Source organism: Pituophis catenifer, unplaced genomic scaffold, assembly GCF_029215685.1.
Source record: "Pituophis catenifer annectens isolate HBS135680 unplaced genomic scaffold, rPitCat1.0.hap2 SCAF_8, whole genome shotgun sequence".
Taxonomy (NCBI): Eukaryota; Metazoa; Chordata; class Lepidosauria; order Squamata; family Colubridae; genus Pituophis; species Pituophis catenifer.
The window spans coordinates 32968567-32996411 of record NW_027256888.1 but is presented as its reverse complement, the minus strand read 5'-3'; the positions used below and the strand labels follow the sequence as shown (position 1 = coordinate 32996411).

Here is a 27845-nt window from a genome sequence, read left to right as displayed (position 1 = left end):
CTCGCCATCCTTCTGCCTGCATGCTGCCCGCTCAACCGTTGCCTCGGGTCTGGGCCCAGGGGATGTGCCAGTCCCAGTCCCTGGCCTTCCCAGGGGCCTCTGCCTGCATGCCCCCCTCTGGCCTCAAACTATGGCCCTTGGGCCAAAACAATTTATCCATCCTATGTCCTGCCGCACTCAGCCAAAGGGCATGGGGGGGAGCATTGTGGGATCAGGGGGGGCTGAAGAGGTTTGGGTAAGGTTCTTACCTGTAAGAAATCCAATCCGGAAAGTGCTGCAGAGGAGAGAAGCAGCCAGGTCGAATCTCTGGCATCTTTCAGACCTTGCAGCCGCTTCTTTGGGCCCTTGGTGTTGGGCAATCCTCACTCGCTCATGAAGATGCTCCATGTGCTCTCCGGGTCAGCAGTTGTTTCTCTACACTGCTGCTCTTGCTGGGAGAGCATCTTGTACAGCATAGCAAAATTTAGCAGCCATGAGCCACCGCTTTGGGTCCTGTAAGTCCCATGCGGAAAGCGCTGCAGCAGAGAGAAACAGCATTCAACCTGGCTGCTTCTCTCTGCCACAGTGCTTTCCGGATGGGACTTAGTGGAAAGTGATGGCTCACAGCTGCTAAATTTCACTGTGTTGCACAAGATGTCTCCCAAACAGCTGCTGACCTGGAGAGCACATGGAGCCTCTCCCCAAGCACCCAAGGCATGCCCAGCACCAACAAGGGCCATAAGAAGTGGCTGCGAGATCAAGCAACAACTTGATGGGTGGGAGGCCTGAGAGAAATTTCCTGCCCCAAGGGCCGGCAGCCCAGGGCGCCACCACTCTGGTGCTTGCCCTTGGGACGGATCAGTAAGTTCTTGCTTTGCTCCCCAGGAAGGGCTCTGTCGTGGAGGGCTGTGTGCCCAGACCAGGTGTTTTTTCTCGGTCCTTCTGCTTGGTGGTGGCGAAAGGAGCAAGTGTGTGGTGGGGATGTCTGCAAACTTGCGTATGTATGAGGTCTTCTGCCTTGAGCAGAAGGTTGAACTATAAGACCTCCAAGATACCTTCTAGCCTGTGATTCTAAAGTCTCCAAAAAAGGGAATTTGTTTGTGTGTGTGTGTGTGTGTGTGTGTGTGTGTGTGTGTGTGAGAGAGAGAGAGAGAGAGAGAGAGAGAGAGAGAGAGAGAGAGAGGGAGGGAGGGAGGGAGGGAGGGGGAGAGAGAGGGAGGTAGCTTCTTGGGGGTGCATTTTGGAGAAGTATCAAGAGAAATGTTAAAAGGGCAATCAGTTTGGGATTAAATTCCAAATGAAATTGGGTCTTCAGGGTAAGGAGAGATGAAGAACTTTCAACTGCAAGTTTCTAAAAATCTTATTAAAATGAATGTCTAGAGGCAGCTCTTTAAGTCATTAGTCCAGAGAGATCAAAAGAGATAGGCTATCCCTTATGCAAAGAAGCGATGTCTAGTTGGCCACACCCACCCAGCCACATGACCACCCAGCCACGCTCACCCAGCCATGCTCACCCAGCCAGTCATTAGGGCAGAGAACCAGTTTTAAAAAATTTGAAGCCCACCATTGATTAAGATTATTAAGATTATTAAGATTATTGCTGAGCACATTGTAAGCCGCCCTGAGTCTCCGGAGAAGGGCGGCATATAAATCAAATTTAAAAAAAAAAAAAAAAGATGATTAAGGATCTTTAACAGATGGGATGGTTCCAGCTGCTTTAGAACATTGGTCTTTCTTCTGCTCAAGAAATCAGTATTGGACCCACTTTTAATGGATATATATCAGTTCATCTTCATAAACCAGCCTTTTGTTTTGAAGAAGGTTGTTGAGAAAATGGTGGTATGGCCATTACAAAGAACTCTGAAGAACTATCTGGACCCAGGGCAATCTTGCTTCAAACCTGAGCATGGGTTGGAAATTGTATTGGTTGCTCTAATGAGTGGCTGGTAATAGGATCTGGAGGGGGAACTATTCTTATCCAACAGCCTTTGATATTATCAACCATGGTATCCTTCTGAAATGCCTATTAAATTTGGGCATGGGAGACACTGTTTTATGGTGATTTTGCTCCAGAATGGGTAGATCTAGCTGGTAGAAATAGGGTGAGAAAAGATCATCCATTGGTTTGGAGTGAGGTATCAACATGCGGGTGATAGCAATAGCACTTAGACTTATATACACTTTATAGTGCTTTACAGCCCTCTCTAAGGGGTAGGCATATTGCCCTCAACAATCTGGGTCCTCATTTTACCGATCTTGGAAGGATGGAAGGCTGAATCAACCTTGAGCTGGTGAACTGCTGGCAGTCAGCAGAATTAGCCTACAATACTGCATTCTAATCACACTGCCATCATGGCTCTTGATATTGGATTTATATGTCTACCTGGGTCAAGTGGTGGATTCAGAAATCCTGATTTAGTGCCTGGAGGCTGTCAGAGCATGGATGGAAAAACAGACTAGAATTAACTCAAACAAGATGGAATGCATTTAAATCAGAAACATACTGCTTCCAGGATAAAGCCACTTTGATTAACAATTGTGCTATTTTCCTCCAGGGAAGATAGACTGCGGCTCACAGTTCTTGCTGCAAAAGTAGGAGGTTAAGTGCATCTGTCTAGTTTTAGTTCATTACACCAATTGCGCCACTGCCTGGAATTGGATGCAGTAAGGATAAACACTTATGCCCTTATTATCTTACAACTGGATTACTACTATTAGTTCTACATAAGGCTCCCTTGAAAGTCATCTGTAAAATTCAGTTGATTAAAAAAATATAATGTACATACTAAGGAGAGTTAGTACTGCCCTGTAATACATATGCCCTGGTTGCTATTGCTATTGTGCTTCCAGTGTAATTCAGGCCGTTAATAAATATCTGTAAAGCCCTACATAATTAAGGGCCTGGGTACTGTATTTAAGAGACTGCCTTTCCCAGTAAGATTTTTCCCACCCAGTTCAGACAAAGGGCATCTGCTGAAATCCCACACGTGAGATATAATGACAGGATGTTTGACAATGCTCTTGTCAAACCCCAAGGCCCCAATCTTATGGAACAAGTAGGAGGCAAGGTGGCTGCTCCGCTTGTGATCTATCATGAGATATTGGCTCTTTTGGAAGACCTTTCAAAACTGATGGTGTAGCATTGTTAAAACCAGAATAATTTTGATGTTTTGTGTTGATATTATTATATAATTAAGCTTAATTTTAAACAAAATTATAATTTTGTTTTATTTCTATTTACTTCCAAGAGCTCTTTGGATTCAGGTAGTTGATACACCTTATAAACAAAGTTATATCTTTAATCTAGATCTCTTTGACCTTTTGAACCATGACAAACTTGTTATATTTATTATGCATTACTTTATATTCAGGCCTTGGTTCAACCTGGAACACTATTTGTCTAGCACTGCTCTCTGCTGATGTTTTGGGGAACTACAGATTTTGAATTAATAATGTAGGCCTATTAGAAAAAAAAAAAATACTGGTATGGGGATATCTATTTTTAGGATCCGTTTATTTAAAAGATTTATTACAGTCATAGACCAGAGACCAGAACAAATAAAAACACTCAGTAAATATACAATTAAAAATTCTAGAATAAAATAATAAATAGATAAAGTCTATGATAAAATCCAGTCTGTCAATTACACATGGTCTACTATACTAAAATTACAATCCATAATGAGAGGCCTGAAGTCAGTTTAATACTAAAAGGGAAAGAAATAAGCAGTGCAAAGGGTTTGCCACATTTGTTGTATAAAATAGCAATGGTGGATTAGACACATGTTTCCGATGAATCCCCATTAAGTCAATGATTTCTTGAGCTTTAATCTATATATTGAGTAAATCAAAATCAATGTGCAAGAAAAGTAAAGGAAAAAAAGGCGAGGAATTGAGCTAATATACACCACATTCCAAATCTATCCCCCAATCAGCAGCCTATGACACCTATTGACTGAAAGATTGACTGGTTCAATCAATCAATCAGAATAGAGCTGGAAGGGACCTTGAAGGTCTTCTAGTATAACCCCTTGCTCAAGCAGGAGACCCTATACCCGTGATGGCGATATACCCGTGATGGCATGTGTAGCCATATCAGTGGGCACGTGAGCTCAGCTGATTTTCAAGCCTTCTGGCTCCACCAGAAATAGGGAAACAGGCTGTTTCCTGCCTCCGGAGGACCTTGGGGGGGTGGGGAAGGCCCATTTTTCTCTCTCCCCAGCCTCCAGAGCCTTTCTAGGAGTCTGGGGAGGGCGAAAACGGCCTTCCCCACCACCCCGGAGGCCCTCCAGAGGCCGACGGGCCATTTCTGGCCCACAGAGAGCCTCTGGGGGGGTGGGGAAGGCCGTTTTTGCCCTCCCCAGACTCCTAGAAAAGCTCTGGAGCCTGAGGAGAGCAAAAAACAGGCCTACCATGCCATCGCGTGCCAGGAGCGGGGGGAGCAGGGGAGGTCGTGCACACATACGTGGGGGCAGGGTGCATAGAATTATGGGTGTGGGCACACGTATGCATGACACCTCCCCCTGCTCCTGGCACATGATGGCAAAAAGGTTAGCCATCACTGCCCTATACCATTTCAGACAAGAGGCTGTCTAGTCTCTTCTTAAAGATCTCCAGGGATGGAGTACCCACAACCTCAGAAGGCAAGCTATTCCACTGGTTAATTATGCTCACTGTTAAAAAGTTTTTCCTGAATTCCAAGTTGCTTCTCTCCTTGATTAGTTTTCATCCATTGTTTCTTATCCTGCCTTCAAGTGCTTTGGAGAATAGATTGATACCCTCTTCTTTGTGTCACCCTCTTAAATACTGGAATACTGCTATCATGGCACTCCTAGTCCTTCTTTTCTCTAGATTAATCATACCCAATTCCTACAACCATTCTTCATATGTTTTAAACTCTGGGCTTAATTATCTTAGTTGCTCTTCTCTGAACTTTTTCCAAACTCTCAAAATGAAAATCATCAAATGAACTTCCATGATTCAACATCAACTGGATCTTCCCAGTTCTATTCAACACCCTAACTACAGCATACTGGAATAGCTTAAATAGCATAAATATGTTCTTTCCAGAATTAAAAACATGCTCACAATTCTGATATTTTAGTGGGTCCTGTTAACCAAAACATTTTACACTAATGTTGCTGTAAGCCATTTCCTTAGAAAAAATGTAAAGTAATCACCTGAAAATTTTGTGATAATATTAAATTGGGTTATCATTACACTGGCAAACAGAATGTTGTCTAATTCTATAAAATGGTATAACTCATTAATGGAGATGCAGTCTTGTAAACAGTTATCAAATGCAAGCTGCATTAATGTTGCAATAATGCAATACAATAGAAAAATTATAGTAACATAAAATATTTCTGTGATGAAGATGGGTGGTTTCTAAATATGTTAAAGAAAAAAAAATATCTGCAATTTTCAGGACTAATATTTCATGTTCATGAAACAAAAAAGGGAAGAGTTTGTCCAATGTTTACCAAATGTTTGTCTATAGTTAAAAAAACACAAACAATTTCTTTCAGTTTTATTTTTATCTCTTTTCATTAATGTCTTCTCTAGAGAACTTAATATGGTACACACATTTTATAATATTAGTTCACAAATGGCACTTTAGCTATACAATAACTTCATACGTTTTGTTCCTCTAGACCATTTTCATAACAAAGCACAACTCTTCCATGTATAATTCTATGGATAGGATGTACATGTTTTAGCTAGGGTAATCTTTACATCCCTTCACAAAAAAGTCTCATTAACACTTTTTAGAACACCTAACCTCATGATGCAGTCTTTGTTTCTTCTCAAGACCACTACGGAGGCAGTTTAAATTTGTCTTTATTTTCCTCCTCTTTTTGACAGAAGACTTGGTACAAGAACACCAGTGATAGCAATGACATAATCAAGGCCAGGGAGCCACTCAGTTTGTCTTGGCCTCTTGAGGCTACTACAGACATACCCCAACCCTGTTGGTCATTGAGCACTGCCCTCTGTTACCATTTTGGCTTGAGTTTCCAACAAGTTCAGATATACCACTTCCACAGATGAATCTATCTAGAGCAGCGGTTCTCAACCTGGGGGTCGAATGGCCATTCCACAGGGGTCGCCAAAGCCCTCTCTCGCCCCCCCACGCCTTCACTCACCCTCACTCTGTTGGATCGCCGGCCGTTCGTTTACCCCACCCACTCCCAATCTATTGCTGCCTCCGATGGCTAGAGGAAAAAAAACTGTTTAAATTCTTGCCGCGGGGCTTCAAAGGGCCGCCCTATAGCCAGTGGTGCAGCCGAACCCTTTGTTAAATTGTTGGCTTGCCCCGCCCCTCCGCACCACTATTTATTGCCAATAAATAGTGGTGGGCGAGGGGCGGGGGAGCCAGCAATTTAACAAATGGTTCGGTGTTTTTTTGTAATTTTATTGGCCCCCGGACCTTCAGCATAGGCTAATTAGCCCTTGCTTAGATCGGCTCCCGACCCCCAGCTGATTTGCTCTCAGCTGTTTTGCTCAGGGCTCTTCTGCTTGCTTGGAAAGAGTGCAGATTTTTTTCCCCCTAGCTATACTGAAAAACGAAAGAGAAAGTAAAGCAGGCTGTTGGCTTTGCACGTTGGAAAATTAGGCAGGCAGATTTCTTTTCTTTTTCCTCACCAAAAAAGGTAGGTGCAAACAACGGGAAATTTAGGGAAAAAGAGGAGATTTTAAAACACAAAAGAAAAAAAGGTCTATTTAACTAGGGAATTGTAATAATTGAGATACTATTAATTGTATATTGTGTTGAAAGCAGAAATGGTTAAGTTGTGGTTTGGAGGAATATATGGGGGAAATTATTTGATTTATTATTATTGGTAAATATAATTAATTGATTTGTAAGAAATTGGATTGCATGGAAATAATTGGAATATTCATGTTCATATTGATTAATATACAAAAAAGATAGTTATATAACTAATTGATTTATATTAAAATGTTGAATTCATATTAAACAACTGTAATATTACATAATTAACCAATGTGAGGATGGATATAAAAATAGATGACAATGGGAAGGGGTATAATATAGAATAGAAGGGAAAAATTGAATTTTATTAAGATTAGAGATGAGGATGAAGGGTAATATTGGTTTTTTACAAAAATAGATGAGGAATAAATATGGCAAAAAGGAAATATAGAAATTGTAAATTTAATTGAAATGACTAAACACTGTTTAAATTTATGAACCGGCCAAATATTCTGTTCAAAGAAAATACATTGTACGTTTGTATGTGTGTTTCTAATTATTGTTATTTATTCATATTTGTTCTCTTTTATTCTTTAAAGTTTAACAATTCATTCTTTATCTTAATATCTTTATATTTGTTTGGGGTTGGCTTTCTTCCTTTTCATCTTTTTTATTGTACAGCAATCTTTCTCCTCAAACCTACCACCTCTCTCTTTTCTTTCCTTCTTACTTTCTCTTCCTCACCCTTTTCTTCTCCTCCCTACTTCCTCTTCCTTTCTCCTTCTCCTCCTCTCTTCCTTCCTCTCTTACCCTCACTCCTACTCTAATTTTCCTTCCCTTCCTTCATCCCTCTCTATTGCTGTATCCTTTTATGCATATGGACTACTCAGAGGGCTGAAAAAGTTATTTCTGACTGGTCCTCGCACGTTTGACCAGTCTTCGAACTGTCCTCACATTTTACGTTTTTGCCCTATTTTGTCACCATGGTGAAGAGAAGCAGTTGTGAAATGAGTGACACATTGTTAAGAATGCTACAATGGGCATAAATGATGACCAGTCATAAGTGCGAAGACGGGTCAAAAGTGTGAGGACCTGTCAGAAATCACTTTTTTCAGCCCTCTGGATAGTCCTTTTGTGCATATGGACTACTCAGAGAGCTGAAAAAGTTATTTTTGACTGGTCCTCGCACTTTTGACCAGTCCTTGAACTTACGACTGTCCTCACATTTTACGTTTTTGCCCTATCTTGTCACCATGGTGAAGAGAAGCAGTTGTGAAATGAGTAACATGGTTGTTAAGAATACTGCACGGGCATAAATGTGAGGATGGTCATAAGTGTGAGGACCAGTCAAAAGTACGAGGACCTGTCAGAAATGACTTTTTTCAGCCCTCTGAGTAGTCCTTATACACATAGCCATGGCCACCCAGTCACATGACCAGCTAGCCACACCCACCCAGTCACTTAACCTCCAAGCCATGCCCACAAAATAAGCCACGCCCACAGAACCGGTAGTAAAAAAAATTAGAACCCACCCCTGGTTGGGGTCACTACAACATGAGGAACTGTATTAAAGGGTCGCGGCATTAGGAAGGTTGAGAACCACTGATCTAGAGAATGCCAGACATCCTATGAACACAGATTTTAGCTCTCTTTTGGAAGAGACTTACGACTGTTTTTAAACATATGATTAATGGGCTTTTAAATGAGGTATACAATGAATTTAGAAAGGACCAGCAAATTTAAACTGGAAAAGAGAGTCAGATTCTGTTAGCTGTTTGTTGGTGAGTCCATCCCAAATGAGTGCATTCTTTCTTTCTTTTTCTTTTCTTTTTTTTTTTGCTACTCCTGCAAAACCCCCAAAAAGTTTTTACATAGATATATTTTTAATTGACTTTATTACTTATTTCATTTATCTATTCTAACATTGTTTTACAAAGCCCATATCTGTTTATGGGTATTTCCAGTTGTGGCAATCAACTGCCCAGCACTGCCATTCTTCCACATCATTGATATGGAAACTGGATTCAAACTGATAGGAGTTTTGCTTATTTAACCTGTAAGCCTAAATAACAGGTCAGAAAGTATCATAGGGTTGTAGAATATATTGGATGATTCTGGCTACATTCATTCACTGTTAGTTCCTTGCAGCATTTGCTGATAGTTCCCTTCAACTTCAGTCTGTGCTTGACTGATGGGTCACCTGAGGCACTGACTGAAGTGAAATCAAGTTCTCCCAAGGCTCCCTTCAACCCTTCTCCTGCACTTAATATCTACATATTGGGCTACTTTCTAGATATGGATTCTCTTCCAAAGAGCACTAGATATGCAATTAAACAAAGAGGCCCAGTACTATTTCTGGGCACTGAAGAATGTTAAACCAATGCTCAGAAACAATCTGATTAGCAATTTAGCAGTGCAGAATATGTCCACATTGGTAAGCTGCCCCTTAGGCAATTTGAAAGATAGTTAATCTCGATCTCCATCCCAAGCAACCACTCTCACTCACCAAAGTCTGCCTCAATAGGTACATTAAAGGCAGCAATTAATAATTATTTTCCTTTTTGTGATATGATTATGGATGAAATGGGCAATACAGCCAGGGAAGTCCACTAATTACTGGTTATCCCACATTAAAATTGTAATAACACCACCAAATTACCAGCCTTGTCACTGAGGCTACTGGGAAAGTGCAAATTATGATAACTTACTTTTATGTCAACTCAAGGCCTGAGATAATGTTTTCTGATTTAGCAAAAATGCCTTCTTTGATAAAGTGATTAGTGGATCAGGAAAATGCTTGGACTTCAGCATGGCATTTGACCAAGTAGATCACAGCCTATTTCTAGGTAAGACAGAACAATGTGGGATAGACAGCACCACCATCATATGGATTCATAGTTAGCTGACCAACTGCATTCAGCATGTAGTCCTCAATGGAACTACATCTATATGGAAGGAAGCACGCAGTGAGGTACCTGTCTTAGGCTCAATACTCTTCAACATCTTCATAAATGATTTAGATCAAGAGATATAAAGGGGAATTGCCAACACTTTGGAAGATAGACTCAAGACTCAGAAAGGTCTTGATAGACTTGAGTATTGGGCCCTATCTAACAAGATGCAGTTCAATGGTGAGAAAAGTAAGGTTCTGTACTTAGGCAGGAGAAATCAAATGTGCAGATTTAGAATGGGCAATACCTGGCTCAATAGGTTCTAGATGTCTGAGTGGACCACCACTTAAGTATGAGCCAGCAGTGTGCTGCAGCTGCCAAAATAGCCAATGCAGTCCTAGGCTGTATCAACAGAGGGATAGCATCAAGATCATGAGAAGTGACAGTGCTAGTAAGACCACACTTGGAATATGGTATTCAGTTCTGGTCACCACAATACAAAAAAGATGCTGAGGCCCTAGAAAAAGTCCAGAGAAGAGCATCAAATATAATAAGGGATCTGGAGGCTAAAACCTATGATATATGATAAAGGAAACTAGGTTTTTCTTGCCTAGGAAAGAGAAAGATTAGGAATGACATTATAGTTGTCTTCCAATACTTGAGGGTTGTCATATAGAATAACAGATGTGGAAGAAACCTTGGAGGTCTTCTAGTCCAACTCTCTGCTCAGGCAGGAAACCCTATAACATTTGAGACAAATGGTTGTCCAGTCTTTTCTTAAAAACTTCCAGTACTGGAGCACCTGCAACTTCTGGAGGCAATTAATTCCACTGGTTAATTGTTCTCACTTAATTCTAGGTGGGTTCTCTCCTTGATTAGTTTCCATCGATTGCTTCTTGTCCTGCCTTCAGGTGCTTTGGAGAATAGCTTGACTCTTCTTCTTTGTGGCAGCCCTTAGATATTGGAACACTGCTAACATGTCACCCCTAGTTCTTCTTTTCAGTAAACTAGACATACCCAATTACAGCAACTGTTCTTTATATGTTTTAGCCTCCAATCCTTAATCATCTTTGTTGCACTTCCTATACTTTTTCTAGAGTCTCAACATCTTTTTTTACATTGTGGTGACCAAAACTGGATGCAGTATTCCAAGTGTGGTTTTACCAAGGCATTACAAAGTGGTATTAACACTATTTATTTATTTATTTATTTATTTATTTTATTTTATTTTATTTTATTTTATTTTATTTTATTTTATTTTATTTTATTTTTTTATTTTATTTTATTTTATTTTATTTTATTTTATTTTATTTTATTTTATTTTATTTTATTTTATTTTATTTTATTTTATTTTATTTTATTTCTATACCGCCCTTCTCCCGAAGGACTCAGGGCGGTGTACAGCCTAATTAAAAACACAAACACTACACATGATATTGATTCTATCCCTCTGTTAATGCAGCATAGGAGTGTTTTGGCTTACAGAAGAGAGGCTTATTTTATTCTCCCAAGCACCTCAGGGCAGGGCAAGAAACAATGGGTGGAAGCTCATTAAAGAGAGTTCCAACTTGGAACTAAGGAGAAATTTCCTGACAGTGGGAATGCTTAATCAATGGAACAGCTTGCCTCCCAGAATTGTGGGTGCTCCATTGCTGGAGTTTTTCAAGAAAATATTGGACAGCCATTTGTCAAGGATAGGAATAAGGTCTCTTGTCTTGGGCAGAAGCTCCAAAGTTCCTTCCAAGCCCTATAATTCTAAGAACTTCTAGTGTGATCAATGCATGAAATAATTAAAACATCCCTAAAATATACTTGCTGTCTCAACATACCTGCTCATGTGACCATGTCCGTTCAGAACCATCCTTCACACATATATCTAGTCTGAGTTCAGTGCCTGTTCCACCATGCTTACTGTCCATACAGAGATTAGCTGCCACATTTCGAATCTGTAAAATTAACAAATCGATTTTAAGCATCACAACACAGCTTGGAAAATGCTGATTTGTCTGGAAAGAAAGAGAACAAACTTTTGTTTTTTTGCCAATTCAATTCAGTACAATATTGATAAGAATTTTAGTTTTGACTAAAAATCAGCTGCATTTTGCTTAGTTTTAGCCTATAAGAATGTAAGATGATTTATGATAAAGATATCTGTTAACTGAACATGGAGGCGTAAAGGAAGAGCATCTGGATTCTGGAGAATCAAAGTTGACTTTACAATAACAATAAAGAACTTTATTGCAGATTTATTTGTAATTACTTATTTGTAATGATTTAGCTGTATGATAGGACGCACTACCTATTCTTTTAATATTACAGTATCTTGCAGTTGAGTACTGCCATTGAGTTTGAGTAAGTTTTTATTTTTGTCATTGTAAATAGACAGAAGCTAAATAAAAAAAGAAACAGTTTTATCATAACTGGGGAGAAAAACAAAAAAACCCCAACCCTTGCCAAATCAAGGTGACAAACCATTCTGAGAGGTGGGGAGGAAGTCTGCTCAAGAAGGAAGTAGTATATTTTGCCTTACATTTGCGTTGTATCTGCTTGTGCAAAACAAGAGATACACAATAAAACCTTAGATCTGGTGTCTCCCAATCTACATTCATTCCTATTGTATTTATTTGAGTTGAATCAAAACATCAAAATTTCTTGGGAGAAATATTGACACTTGAGCTCAATTGATTATTAACTTGTGTTGATATCAACTGTATGCTGCTCAGGAACTGGATATTACAGAGAAATATTGAGGTTTACACAGCTCTTTCATACTAGTATATTAATATTCTGTACTAATGTTTCTGTTGGCCAATTTCTCAAAAGCAGTTGGTTTGGTGATCAGTGAAAATCTTCACTATTGCTGACCTTGTAATTAAGTGCACTCTTCAACTGACCTGATAATTAGGAGAGTGTAAATAAAGTTACTGTGCCTTTCTTATCCAAACTTAAAATTCATTTTGTGTGCAATTTCAAGCCAGTTTTTCTAATATGCATTTAGAGCACCCATGAAAAAATATTGTCTCAACTTCCGGTGGTGCTGTCAGGAAGGCACAGAAGGAGAAAGATGAGCTCCATGCTTTACCTCTGATTTTTCCGCAATTGGGGAGCCTTCGAAGACGGGTGAAGCTTGAAGAGCCATGCGAAGCAGAGGGGAATCCCGGAGTTCGGGGTGGCAGTGGGCAATCGCCCTCTGAAGCAAGGGAAGCCCTCTTTAACCCAATGAGAAGACGTTCCATCATTCTACCAGATATGGCGGACCCGAGGCCGTGACAACCCACAAGAGGATCAGAAGCAAGTATTGTTAGCAGACTGTGTCTATTTTCCCTGATGTGAAATTCTCCCATGTGTGGTGATTGGATCTGTCAAAGTAAGTTAATTTAAAAACTATTTGGGCAAACGGAAAGAGGCTCTGATTAAAATTTAGCGGCGACTGAGGGAGCGAGCTGTGATTCATAACAAAAAAAAAAAAAAAAGGAAATTGCCGAGGGAGGAAAATTTATTTATTTCATGTATTTATGAATGAAAATGAAAATAAAAGTAGAATTTGAATAAGACTGTAAGCGTGAAAACGAATGTAGGAGAGAGAGCGGAGGAGAATGGTGAAAAGAAATGGAAAAAGAATAACTTGGAAAGGAGAGGTGATATGGATGGAAAGATTTGGAGTTTTGGGGAAAGCGACATCAGAGAGAACAAATTGATGATTTTCAACAAGAAAAAGTGAAAAGGAAAGGAAGTGACTAGGATAAATTGGATCCTAAGGGCAGAAGTAAGAAAGCCAAGGAAAAGCAGTAAGATAGCAATTGGAAAAAAGAAAGGAGAATGGCAAGGATAAAGAGACTTGAACATAATATAACACGATGTAATATTAAGTGATTAAATAGAAAAGAGAACAGTGGTGCTGAGGAAACGAGAGTGAGATCAATAAAGAAATTGAAATATTGGGGGGGGAACTGAATGTTATAACAGAGGCTTTGTTTTGTGTGGAATATTGATAAGGCAGATAAATTATAGACAGTGATTAATGACTTGGAAATAGAAATTCCCCCTTTCCTTCCTTTGAATATTTTTTTTTTATTTTTGTTTTGATATTTGATATTGTTCCTGTGGTAAGATCATATCTAAAAATATATAGATTAAGTGTTATTAGTATTATTAATAATTATTGATTATTTAGATTATAGGGAAGAAATCATATTCAACAGAGAAATAGTTATAAATTTTTATAAATCTTTATAAATTAAATATACAAGAGTAGAAATACTTATTATATAAATTATATTTAATATAGTTCAACTTACTATAAGTAATTAATTAGTTAAACAATTAATAAGTAATTAAAGGAGGGAATATATAGAACAATTTGTAACTGGATTGTAATTATATTGTACAGTATAATTATATTATACTGTATTGTACTGTATAACATGTTGTGTTATTGATATATAATTGTAAATCTCTGATTAAGTAATTAAGAATAATACAATAGAAATAGAAACTAGAGCGTAAAATATATATAAACTATAAATAATAGATAAGCAACTCAGTGATTACAGTGGATGGTAAATTGGGCAAAAAATTATAATATTCTGGGAGAACAAAGCAGAATCCTAAAAGAAATGATTAGCATTACTACCACAACCTTAAGAGCAGGGGAAAAGGCAGCATCAAACCCGATGGTGGTGATGGCCTCCTCGTCGAGCCAGAAAACAATAGACATGATGCTCCTGGTAGAAAAACCTAATACTAATTCATCTGTCCAAATGATGCAATCTACACTGGTAACAATACCAATGATGAAACTTGGTACAACACCATGATAAACTTCAGGAGACAATGGTTAAAAATCATGGTGACCTGAAATTGGATATACAAACATTAGATACCAAAATGGATTCAATTCAACAGGCAATGCAAAAAAATGAACAAAGAATTAAATCAGTCGAAATGAAAACAGAACAAACTGAAAAAAAATTAGAACAGGTAGACCAAAAACTAATGGCGGTAAATAAGGATTTGGAAAACTCTCTGATAGATCTTGAGATGGATCGAGACTCTTTCTATCTGAGGTTTCAGAATGTAGTTGAAACAAAAGAAGAGAATTTAGGGGAGATAATTGCGTAATTGATTGCTGAAGCCCTGCAGAGAGATGAAAAAGAGATTAGGAATGAATTTGATGAAATATACCGAGTTCAAACTAATTATGCAAGACATCACCACTTCCCAAGAGAGGTACATATTAGATTTGCCTGCAAAAAGATCCGTGAGGATGTATATAAAACTACAAGAGAAGAACCAATATTCTATAAAGGGGCAGAAATAATAACACTAAACCAGATTCCTAGATGGATACAAGAACAAAGGAGGGATTATAGGTTCCTGGCATCACTACTGAATACAAAAAAAAATTCTATTTAGATGGGTCATCCCAGAACGAATGATAATAACTTGGCAGGGGAAAAAAATTTAAATTGACAATTTGGACAAAGCCCAAGAACTATTTGATCACTTGACAGGAGTGGAGGAAAGCTCAAGCAGTAGAGAGCAATTGGAGATAGTTAGTACAGAAGAACAAACACAAGGATCTGGAAGTGAGGAAATGGAAGAAAGAACTAGGTGTCAATGGAAAACCGAGATGAAGGATAGGAAATTAGGACTGGACCACAAAGAACTACTAGGACAACCAGAAATCAGAGACCGGCAGACAAATAAGAAAACAGAGAAAATAACCCAACTACTATCAATAACCATAAATGGACTGAATGATCAGACAAAAAGGAAAAAGATACTTTCAAAATTAATGAAACAGAATGTAGATATAATATGTCTTCAAGAAGTACATATTAGAAAACAAGATAAGAAATACCTGGAATACAGTAAATTAGGGAACTTGTTTGCAGCATTATCAGAAAAAAGGAAAAGAGGGGTAGTGGTATATATCAGAAAAGAAATAATAGATAAAGTAATCTATGAGGATCCCAAAGGAAGAGTACTTTTGATTGAAGTGATAAGAGGAGAAACTAGGATGTTATTAATTAATATTTACGCTCCAAACAAAAAACAGAAAGAAATTTATAGGAAACTGCATGATATGATTATTGAGGCGAACTATATATATATGTACAGTCCGCCTCAACTATATGTATAGTTCCCCATATATACATATATGTGCATTACTGTTCTAGCCAGGGTTTTTCCTACGTAAATCAAGATGTTTGCACATATAGACCTACGAAAAAAGAACAAAGTAAATATTTGACCGTTACAGGAAGGAGTCATAAAATGAGGGTGTGGCTAACTGATGAAGCCAAATAAGGCAGAAATAGATCTATTTTAGTCTCCCTTAAGTCTTGCAGCAGACAGCATAATGCTGCTTAAATGTCTGATAAAGCCTAGAAAATAGTGATTTGGGCTGTCACTTAACTATGGCTATACAAACATCTTGATTTACATAGGAAAAACCCTGGCTAGAACAGTAATGCATATGTATGTATGTATGTATGTATGTATGTATGTATGTATGTATGTATATATGTATAGTGGGTGATTATAATGGAATAATAGATATAAGAGATGATTATATTTGCAATAAAAAAAAACAAAAAAAGAGGAATGTACTGCCAAAAACTTTTTTTAATATGGCTGAAGAACTGAATCTGAATGATATATGGAGGTTATTATATCCCAAAGGGAAAAAAATATATTTTCTATTCTAATCCACACAATTCCTTTTCGAGAATAGATATGGTATGGGCAAATAAAGAAATAATTAAAGAAATTGAAAATATAGAGATTCTCCCCAATCACTGGGCAGACCATAATCCTCGGAGAATAACCTGGAAAGGCCAAAAAAGGAAACCTATGAGATGGACTCTAAATACACAAATATTACAGGAAAAGGAATATTTAGAGAAAATAGAAAAAGAGCTGATTTTATTCCTCGATGTAAATAAAAAACATCACACATCATTGCAGAACTTATGGGATACACTAAAGGCATTTATGAGAGGAATAACATTAGCATATATATCGATGAGGAACAGGGGAGAAAAACAACAGCAGGATATACTATTGAAGAAATTAGAGTATCTAGAAAATAAATTTCAATTAAATCTAGATGACCTCCAGATTAAAGAAGAATTAATACCAGTTAAACATGAACTAAATTTAATTTAGTTAATTTAACGAAACAATTTATTCCACCTAAAAAGCAAATATTATAATCAATGGGGAAATTACAAAATCATTCGAGAAAAAAAAAAGGAGTTCGCCAGGGATGCCCATTATCACCTCTACTTTTTATTCTGACATTTAGAGTCATTTTTGAAAAAAATTAGGGCAAACCCAGAGATTAAGGGGACTAAAATTAAGAGAGAAGAATATAAATGAAAAGGATTCACAGATGATTTGGTGTTTTTCATTGAGGATCCAAAAGAGATAGGGCCGATATTAATAAAGGAGATAGAAAAATATGGGGAAATATCTGGCCTTAAAATTAACAAGACAAAAACAAAAATGATAGTTAAAAATATGACAGGACAACAAGAAAAAGAATTAGAAGGGAAATTGGAATTACAAAGTGTTTAAAAAATTAAATATTTAGGAATATGGTTGATGGCGAGATGCTCCTCAATAAAAGAAGATAATTATACAAAACGTATGCAGCAAACAAAGTTGGATTTAGAAAGATGGGGTGCACTACAAATATCTATGTTGTGCTGAATTGCAACCATCAAAATGAATGTTCTGCCAAAATTGTTATATCTTTTCCAGACCGTACCCATAAAATTAGATAGGGAATTCTTTATAGAACTGAATCAAATTACATTGAAATTTATATGGGCTGGCAGAAAGCCACAAATAAAACTAACAGACCTCCAGGATAGCAGAAGCAGAGGTGGTCTAAGGCTCCCAGATTGGCGACTCTATTATAAAGCAGCAATTTTAACCTGGATTAAGGAGTGGACAAATTTAAGAAATAAAAGATTACTTATACTGGAAGGGCATGATTTACAAAAAGGGTGGCATGCCTTTCTATGGGATAAAGAAAATAAATCCCATTCATATTTTTTTCATCATATAATACGAGAGGCCTTAATGCCAATATGGCAAGAAACTAAAAAAAAATATTATATGAAAATGCCTGGGTGGGTGTCGACAATGGAGGCAATGATACACCCAAACGCTATGGATATGAACAAAATGGTCAAATATTATGAAATTTTAGATTCCCAAAGAAATTAAAAAAGTAGGCAAGATCTGGAGAAACAAGGAATTATTACTGATAGGTGCCATATCTACAAATAAAATTGTGGTATTCAAAAGACAAAGAGGAGTATGGTATTGAACTGGTTCCACAATATTTAGTTAAATTACTGATTGGCCCAGTTGAAAAATTAATAACCAAATTGTACAAATATTTTTTTGAATTTGATAAAACAGAGGAAATAGTGAAGGGAGCGATAATAGCATGGGCAAAAAATGTAGGGCACAATATTGAATTAGAGAAATGGGAAATAATTTGGAACAAAAATTATAAATTAACAAGATCGGTAAAATATAAGGTAAACCGAAATAATATTGTCTTAATAGATATATTTGTATATCTATATTTGTAGATCAATACTCTAATCAAGAAACTAAAAAGAAAGCTACACCTTCACCAAAACTGGCAGGATAAGCTACTGCATATAAAAATATAGCAAAGCCCACACGGACTTGTAATGATAATGGTACCCAGTTGGATAATGAAATGTCTGAAAGCAAACAACCAAACTCAGGATGCACCACGAAGTTCACAATTTTGTCTTAGCGTGATCCTTTGGTAGCTAAAATATGAGAGGCAGGGAAAATGACTTTCCTCATAACCGTCACAGAACAGCATTTAAAATGGAAATATCTCCTTTGGTATACACTACTGCTAAACAAAAAGGACAATTGTGAACCTAGATTAGGCCTCCAAGAAGCTATTACAGGAATAGAGCAAAACCTAGCTAAAGTATCCTACCTAAAATGATATCTATTTTCTAACAGATTAAGGCAATTTTATCTCTGGTCATGGGATAACAGTCACCACATAACAGAGTAGAAATGGCCTCTGATTGTTGTCATCATGTACATTTGCCTTAGCAAACCTTATATAGTGATACCTTGGTACTCAATTGCTTTGAAACTCATTGAATTTGGTACTCAATGGATTTTGATGTGAAAGTTTTGTGCCGGTACTCATTGTTTGTTTGCTATTCAATGCACAAGTTAGAACTTGTCAGTATTGGCTGCCTTTTGACTCACTATACTATTCCTTATGGAAATATTTGTTTGGTACTCATCATTTTTGCTACTCATTGCACCTCCTGGAACCAATTAATGATGAGTACTGAGATGCTACTGTACAAGTTTTCTTAAAAAAAAAAAAAGGAATGCCACTGTAAGTGATTTAGTAATAGTAGTGACTTTTAATGCTGATATTACAGTTCATATGTGTTTTTTTAAATATTTATAAAGTTATCTCTTTTCCTGGATATTATTTATTTATTTATTTATTTATTTATTTATTTATTTATTTATTTTTGCTTATATTAATGTTAGATGCCTAGAGTATCTTGTAAGTAGGCAGCCATTTAAATTGAAATAGCTAACTAAATAGACTGTTTGCTTTCAGGTGAGCTGTATAAAATTATCAGAACTGTTCTTATAGGAGGAATTGTTCGAAAATATCCATATATGGAGTGCTAATGTCAAGAAGAGCAATTTTTTAAATAATTCAATGATTAGAAATTTATGTAATTTCTGTAATTATTTTGTTGAAAACAAGTTATAACATTAGGCTCAGGAAATTCAATTTGTCAACTTTCCAGATCAGCTCTAAGTCAAGATAACAAAAACATAATCTTTCAAGAACATGCACAGTTCTATGATATACTTTTACACCACAAAAGCCAGATAATGGTTTATAGCTCCATACAATACAATACTTCTGAATGAAAAACTATGTATTCATAGCCTGTTATCAGCCAGCATTAAAAATGTGTGTATGTACCGTATGTATATCCATCCACAAATAAAAAAAAGTATTGCATGCTAGATAAAGCAAAAAAGAAAGGACAGAAGGTAAGATAGGAGAAACCTATTTTCTGAAGAAAGTTTCAAGAAATGATACATATTAAATTTTGTGAGAAAAAAAAAATTATTGATTCTCCACAACCTTAAGATCTGTGAGACATTTGCAATCTTAGTATGTTTTAGTAACAAAGGAGAACAGGCAACTTTATCAGTTTCTTTTTTCTAGTTAAAAGTGAGAATTCTGCCTTGGTAGAAAAGCAAGGAACAAGCCGTCCACAGTATTCCACTAACACCAGGATTATGTTACTTCCTTCTTTCATTTTGGGTTAATTTCTTGCTGGTTCACCATGTAACCTTGTTAATGGAGTTCAGAAAACCCCAGGTAACCTTTGGCTAGATAGACAGTTAAGCCTGCTGTTTCAAGTCTGGAAATAAATTCTTCCACTGCTGCAGGTATTCTTCCAAACAGAGTTGTAAATAAACATATTCTCCAGATGTGCTTCCGCAACAGGAAATCTATTACAGCCAAAAGGCACATTTGAAATGAGAATGCCTCTGAATTGTAATAAAAGCTGTTTTTTCTAGAGGTTGCCTGGAGACAAATCTGCCTATAGACCTTTCTAAGTCTGGCTTAAGTATTTTACTCTTCTCAATTGAACTAGTTGGTCATCTACAATCGGCAGACGGTAATTATAAACTTGATTTCTTACTTGTGATATCTTAAATTTATATAAAATCTGATTTAGGTTGACGCCTTTGTCTTAATTATCTGTAGAACATACTGTATGTTATGTCTGCCTATCTTTGGCTTGGTGCCTCGCTAGCATCTTGCCATCAAAGGCTAGGAGGGAGAGGGCAGAGGAGGAACAAATATGCAACAAACCTGAATGGGTATGGGATAGGAAATAGAGAACAGAGAAGCTTAGAACCAGTTTGCACCAGCCCTCAAGGCCATGCACCCTGAGAAAGAAATATCTCAGTGTTCTCAAAACACCTAGGAGAATCTTCATTGGCTGAAGACGGATTGGTCATGGGAGGATGGCTTACATTGTTTAGTAACAGAACCTATCACTTCAACCAAATGGAGTTCAGGGTCTTTCTTTTCTAAGGGATCTAACTTTTTTCTACATTTCTAAAGCTTTCTGGACTATGATTAGAATAGAATAGAATAGAATAGAATAGAATAGAATAGAATAGAATAGAATAGAATAGAATAGAATAGAACAGAACAGAACAGAACAGAACAGAACAGAATAGAATAGAATAGAATAGAACTTTATTACAGTCATAGACCAGCAAGAGACATCACTGTTTACAATATATTAAAAAATAGTACTGACATTAATAGTGGATAATAACATCCCTGTTAAGAAAATACATGTTGTCAGACAGTTAGAGTCACTTCCTAGTTTACATGAGTGGAGAGTTGATAAGTATGTGAGTAAATATAGGGACTTCCGGTTTGACATCGTGGCAATACGGACACAGAGGAATGGGTCTCCACGTTCCCTGTGCTGAATTCTTCCTGTTTGTGGGCTCTGCAGGGAGCCTAAGCCACCCTGAAGGGGTGGTGAAGCAAAGAGGAGAAGCCTGTGAGCTCAGGGAGAGTTGCAGCTCTCCTGTCTGGCCCAGGATTTTTCTTTCCTCTCAGCCATGGCTAGGTGGCTCAGTGGCTAAGATGCTGAGCTTGTCGATCAGAAAGGTCAGCAGTTTGGCAGTTTGAATCCCTAGTATAGGTCTCCTGCATGAGCAGGGGTTCGACTAGATGACCTCTAAGGTCTCTTCCAACTCTGTTACTGTTAAAAGAAGCAGTAAAGATGGCAACTACAAAGCTGGGACAAACCAAAGAATAACAGCTAAGACTGGTGCTGGAATGAAGGTGAGCCATGGTGGAACTGGTGGAGAGGATTTTTTTTGGTCTTAAATTGAACCCCAAGAAATAACCAGAACTATTTGCCCAGAACTGAGTGTTAGAGCAGTTCCTAAGCATTTTGAGACGTTTTGAAAAAAAGAACCTTAACCGGAAATGAAAGTGGTAGGAGAATAAACAACAGATTATGAAATAAGAGATTTCTAAACTGGGAAGAAACGCTACTGGGAAGGTATTTTTAAACATTGGATTTATCTATATATAAAAAAAACTTACTCGGTTTGGATATTTGCTATATAACCCAAATGACAGTGGATTAGTAAACTAGCAAACTGAAATTTAAATGGAGAGTGCCATCTCCTCACAAAAAAGGAAACTACAAGGAAGTGATTTAAGTAAAGAGACACTTGAACACCATATTAGAGGATTGAATTTGCAAAGAATTTTTTGATAGCCTCTGGGGACTACTTGAATGGAACTGAGTGTTAATTTATGAGATATAAAGAATTGGGACTAGTGTACTCCTTGAAGGGTAAATTAAAGATTAAATAAATAATTCTTGGGCTGTTGGACAAAAACCAACCTTCTTAAAAAAATAAAATAAGATACTGAAAAAGGAGAAATGAGTGGAATTGTCCAAGAGATGGATCTACTTTTTCAAAATATAAAAGAAATTATGGACAAAGAATTTAAGGATATTATGGAAAAAATGGAAAACACTGTACAAGGGATGATGACTACAGACCAAGACGCCCAGAAAAGGGAGGAGCTAAAAGAAGAAATAAAGAAGGAAGAACACAAGAAGGACATTATAACAGAAATAATAATGATTGCTGAATTAAATTAGGGGGAAAACATACTAAAAGAATGGGAAGATATGTTTGAAATGGAGGCAAGGGTCTCAGTAACGATTTTAGAAAATAGGCAGTGGAAGAGGGTAGATGTGGAAGGAATGTTTAGATGAGACATCCAAGAAATAGATATAGATGGAGACTTAAGAGAGGAATGGGGGAAACAAGTAAAAAAACGTATAGCAACTGAAGTATCAAAGCGGGCAAGAGATGATGAGTAGATTTCTTTTTTAAAAAAAATATTTATTGCTGCTTTGACATGCTTTTCCTTCTACTCCTCTTTATTTATTTATTTATTTATTTATTTATTTATTTGTTTATTTATTTTTATTAACATAAACAAACATAAAACACAAATACATGTGAACACTTATACATTAACAAGAAGTCCATCAACTAACTTCTAGAAAACCTTCGCATCGGTGATTAATGTCCATTTACCCAATTTTCCTTAATCATACTATTTACAAATTTACTTGCTTATGCCTTAATACATTCATAGAAGTTCAGCAGTACCTTTCTACAATCATATTAACCATTTATTTATACCATCCTATGGCTCATCTCATGTATCTATTTCTGCAATTCTTGAGTTATGTTCTCCTAGTGTCCTATGTTGTTGGCCCTATCCTTCCTTCTAACCATGTGTACCATTTTTGCCAAACTAAATAAAAGTCAGTGTTCTCTTTATCTTGGAGCTCTTTTGTGAGCCTATCCATCTCTGCGCATTCATTTATTTTTGTTATTATTTTTTCTTCTGTTGGTATTATCTCGGATTTCCAATTCTGAGCGTACACTATGCATGCCGCTGTCAATATGTGGATGGTAAGATATTTTATCTCCTTGGTACACTGTGGTGTAGTCATTCCAAATAGAAAGAATTCTGGTTTCATTTCTACTCTTTGCCTTGTTGTTTCTTCAATTATTCTCTTAATCTCTTGCCAGTAGTGTTGTGCCTTCCTGCAAGACCACCAGAGATGGTAATATTTCCCCTTTTGTGTCTTGCACTTCCAACACATTGGTGATGTGTTTGGAAACATTTTAGCCAAACGTGCTGGAGGAAGGTGCCATCTATAAAATATCTTGTATAAATTTTCTTTGTATGGAATTGACAGTGTCATCTTATAATTTTCTGCCCATAGCTTATCCCATCTATCCAACTCTATATTGTGACCTATATTTCTTGCCCAGCTTACCATGTTTTCTTTCACTGTTTCCTCCTCTAATTTATACCTTATTAAATATCCATAAATTTTAGATATTATTTTCTCATCTGTGCCTTTTAAAATTTTATCCAGTTCACTTGGTTGGCTTTGAAAATCATAATGTCTCCGGTCTGCTGTATATTTTGACTCAATTTGAAGGTATGGCCACCAATCAACCATAATGCCTCGTCTTTCCAGTTCTTGTCTCGTAAGTAGGTCTCCCTCACTACTCAACAATTCTTGATATTTCCACATCTTTCCTATTTCTATAGTGTTTGGATAATTTAGGGCCTCCATAGGCGACAGCCATCTCGGGATTTTACTATAGTGTTGCCTTCTGATACCTTGCCACGTTTTATATAGTGGACCTCTTATTACATGTCTCTGGAAGTACGGATGTTGCTTGTCTGTGCCTTCCCACAGAAAGGCATGCCAACCTCGACTCAGATCAAATCCCTCTAAGTATAACGTTCTCCTATTTGATAGATCTATCCATTCTCTGATCCAATTCAATGCCGCCGCCTTGTAGTATAGCTCCCAGTCTGGTAGACCTAGGCCTCCCTTCTCCTTTGTGTCCTGCAAGCATCTTATTTTAATTCTAGCTTTCTTTCCTTGCCAGATGTATTTCATTATTGTCTTGTTGAGATCCTTAAAGAAATCTTTTCCTGGACCAATTGGTATCACTTGGAAGAGATATAAGAGTCTTGGTAATATGTTCATCTTTACAGATGCTATTCTGCCAAGAAATTATAGTTGTACCTTATTCCATCTTTCCAAGTCTTTTCTAATTTGCTTCATGAATTTAATGTAATTGTCCTCTCTAATAGTTGTTGCTTTTGTAGTAAGCCAGATTCCCAAATATTTTACTTTCTTCGCAATTTGCATTCCTAATTCTTCTTCTAATTTTTCCTCTTGTGTCGTTGTCATATTTTTGGTCAAGACTTTGGTTTTTTGTTTATTGATCTTAAGCCCCGCCACTTTGCCATACTCCTCTATCTTCTCTAGTAATTTGACTCCCGCTACTTCCGGCTGTTCCACTATGAAGACCACATCATCCGCGAAAGCCTGTAATTTATACTCCTCATTCCTTATCTTCAGTCCTTTTATTTCTTCTTCCTTTCTTACTTCCTTTAAAAGGACTTCCAGTGAGATTATAAACAATAAAGGCGATATCGGGCATCCTTGTCTTACCCCCTTTTGGATGTTTATTTTTTCAGTCATATCTCCATTAATTATAATTCTCGCTGTCTGGGAAGAATATATTTTCTTAATCATTTTCAGGAATTTGTCGCCGAAATTCATAATCTGCAGTTGTGCTATAAGGAATTTCCAGTTCAAATTGTCGAACGCCTTTTGCGTGTCGAGAAAGATTAGCTCTACCTGATTATTGATGTTTTGCTCGTAGTATTCCAGGACGTTTATTATTGTCGTCATGTTGTTTTTTATTTGTCTCCTTGGGACAAAACCATTTTGGTCGGGGTATATATAATTATGTATAATTGTTTTCAGCCTCTATGCTATAGTTGTTGTGAATAGTTTATAATCTACATTTAACAGCGAGATGGGTCTATAATTTTGGACTTTAGTCGGATCCGTATCTTCTTTGGGGATGAGTGAGATGATTGTTTCGGCCCAAGATTTAGGTGTTTCTGCTTCCAACAGTGCCTCATTGAGAACTTGTAGTAGTAGTTCGTCTATTGCAGATTGGCAGTTTTTATAAAATTCCGTTGGAATTCCGTCCGGACCTGGGACTTTGTTATTCTTCTGTTTCTTTCGGGCTTCCATCAACTCCATCATTGTTATTGGTTTATTCAGTATTTCTCTGTGGGATTCCTCTAATTTCTGGATATTTGCTTTTCGTAGGTATTCCATAATATCTTGGTCTTGAGTCTCTTCTTGTGTGTAGAGGTTTTGATAAAATTCCCTTACTATACGTTTTTTATCTAAATTCATACTATATAGTTGTCCTGTTTCATCCTGCAATTGGTATATTATTCTTTTTTCCCTCTCTTTCTTCAGTCTGTATGCCAGCCAGCGACCTGTTTTGTTTGCGTATTCAAAGTATTTCTGCTTGGCCATTTTCATTTTCTGTGCGATTTCTGCTTGTGTAATTAAGTTCAACTCATGTTTAGTACAATTCAATTTTTCCCTTGTTGTTTTGTCGTCAGGCTGTTTCTGTAATTGTGACTCATATATGTTGAGTTCTTCCATTAATTTTTTCCTCTTTTGTTGTTTATCTTTATTTTTTTTTTGCTGTGTATGCTATTGTGAGCCTCTTATATAGGCCTTAGTAGTGTCCCACAAATTCTGTACTGACGTCTGCTCCTTTGTGTTTATTTGATAAAATATTCTAAGTTCGTTCTCCATCATCTGCACATAATCTCTATCTTTTATTATTCCGGTGTCCATCATCCACCTCTTCTGCTTTCGCTGTCCTCTCCATGTTATTTTTATAGGATTATGGTCGGCCCATGTGTTCGGTATAATTTCGATGTCTTGTAAATCCTTCCTGAGGTCATGTCAATCCGAGACCATGACTGGTGTGGATTTGAGTAGAAGGTATATTGTTTGGTTTGTTTGTTGGCCTCTCTCCATCCATCATGTAATTGCAATTCTTCAGTCATATCCTTGAATGTATCCAGTAGGATTCTCTTTCGGGTCTTACTTTGTTTATTACTTCGATAGTCGTCTTGTATATTCACAATTGCATTGAAGTCTCCGACAACACAGATATTTTCATACTCCAAATCTTTAATTGTATCGTGTAGTTTCTTGTAAAATTCCCTCTGGTTTCCATTAGGTGCATAGATAGAAGCTAGCAATATTTTCTTTGTTTCTGTTTGTATTTCAATTATTAAAATACGTCCTTCCAAATCTGTATATATCTGTTTAGCTTTTAAATGGTTTTTAACATAAGTTGCCACTCCTCTCTTCTTATTATCTCCTAGGGATGTGAATAATTTTCCTAATTTTTGATTCTCCAACAATATTTGTTGCTGTCTTTTAATGTGTACTTCTTGTAAAGTTATCACATCTAAGTCCAATTTTTGCAATTTCCTAAATATATATTTCCTTTTCCTTGGGGAGTTGAGTCCGTTTATATTAATTGATATAATTTTTATTTCTCCTTCCATCTCTATCAAGTTTATCTATTTGTGATTTTCAACTTTGTTGTGTTTCTGGTGACTCTTTGAGTCTTTTCCCTCGCTCCCTCTCTCTCCATTCTTTCTCTCTCCAATCTTTTTGCCTCTTCCTGATCTTTTTCTTCCTTCTCCATCCGCCGTGTCCCGGGTTCCGTTTCTCTCCTTGTCTCCTGTTCCTCTTCCATTGTAAAGTGCTGGTCAAAGAATTCTTGAGCTTTTTCCAAATTATCAATCTTGTACTTTCTTTCATCCCAGGAGATGAGTAGGCCTTCCGGTGGCAGCCAGCAGAATTTTATTTTAAATTTATTTAGCTGGGTGGTCAGGAAATTATAATTTCTTCTTTGATCTCTTGTTCTTCTTGGTATTTGTTTGAGAGTTATGATTTCTCTTCCCTTGTGCATGATTGTCTCTTCCCTCATCTTCCTGTAGATCTCTTCCTTAATAGATTTTTTCGTGAATCTTAGGTGAATTTCTTTGGGTAATTTGTTTCTTCTTGCGTAGTTTGTGTACACCCTATATATTTCATCCATTCCATTTCGCAGTTCATCCTTATCCACCTGGGTTGCCTTTGCCAGTATCTCAGTCATTATTTCACTTAGATCCTCATCCTTCTGCTCTTCTACATTTTGAAACCGTAAGTAGAATGATGCCTTTTCCATTTCCAGATAGGTTAATGCGTCCTCAGTTTCCTTATTAAATGCCCCTTGATCTTGTTCCATTCTTTCCATTCTATTGGTTGCATATTCTACTCTTTCTTCCACCTTTTGGATCCTCTGCTCGTTTTCCACTATGTTTTGTTGAATTTGTTCTATCTTCTCATCCATATTTTTGATGTTATCTTTAATTTCACTCACATCTGACCTCAATTCTTCGTGATTTTTCTTGGTCTCTTCATGATTATGTGCCATGGTTTCCTGCATTCTATTCATGCCTTCCTGTATCATTGCTAATGCGGAGTGGATGTTCTGTAGAGCAGGGCTCATCTTCTCCTTTTCTGTGGTTTCAGTTACTTTTTGTTGAGCTGGTGAGGTCATAAGTATCATTTGGCTCGATGGTGTTTTCTTACTTATTTTAGCTGTTGTCGTTATACTTGTGGTCGCCATTGTTATCTCTTTTTTTATTCTTTCCCAGA

The 27845-nt window shown here is 37.0% G+C and overlaps 1 protein-coding gene across 1 annotated transcript in view; it reads right to left on the bottom strand.

The window, feature by feature from the left end:
- The window catches only part of GALNTL6 (polypeptide N-acetylgalactosaminyltransferase like 6), a 971551-nt gene that overhangs the window by 53439 nt on the left and 890267 nt on the right, over window positions 1-27845 (bottom strand). Inside the window, exon 10 of the mRNA XM_070948436.1 lies at window positions 11415-11531. Coding sequence (XP_070804537.1) covers window positions 11415-11531 — 117 coding nt within the window. The remainder of the gene's footprint in view (window positions 1-11414; window positions 11532-27845) is intronic.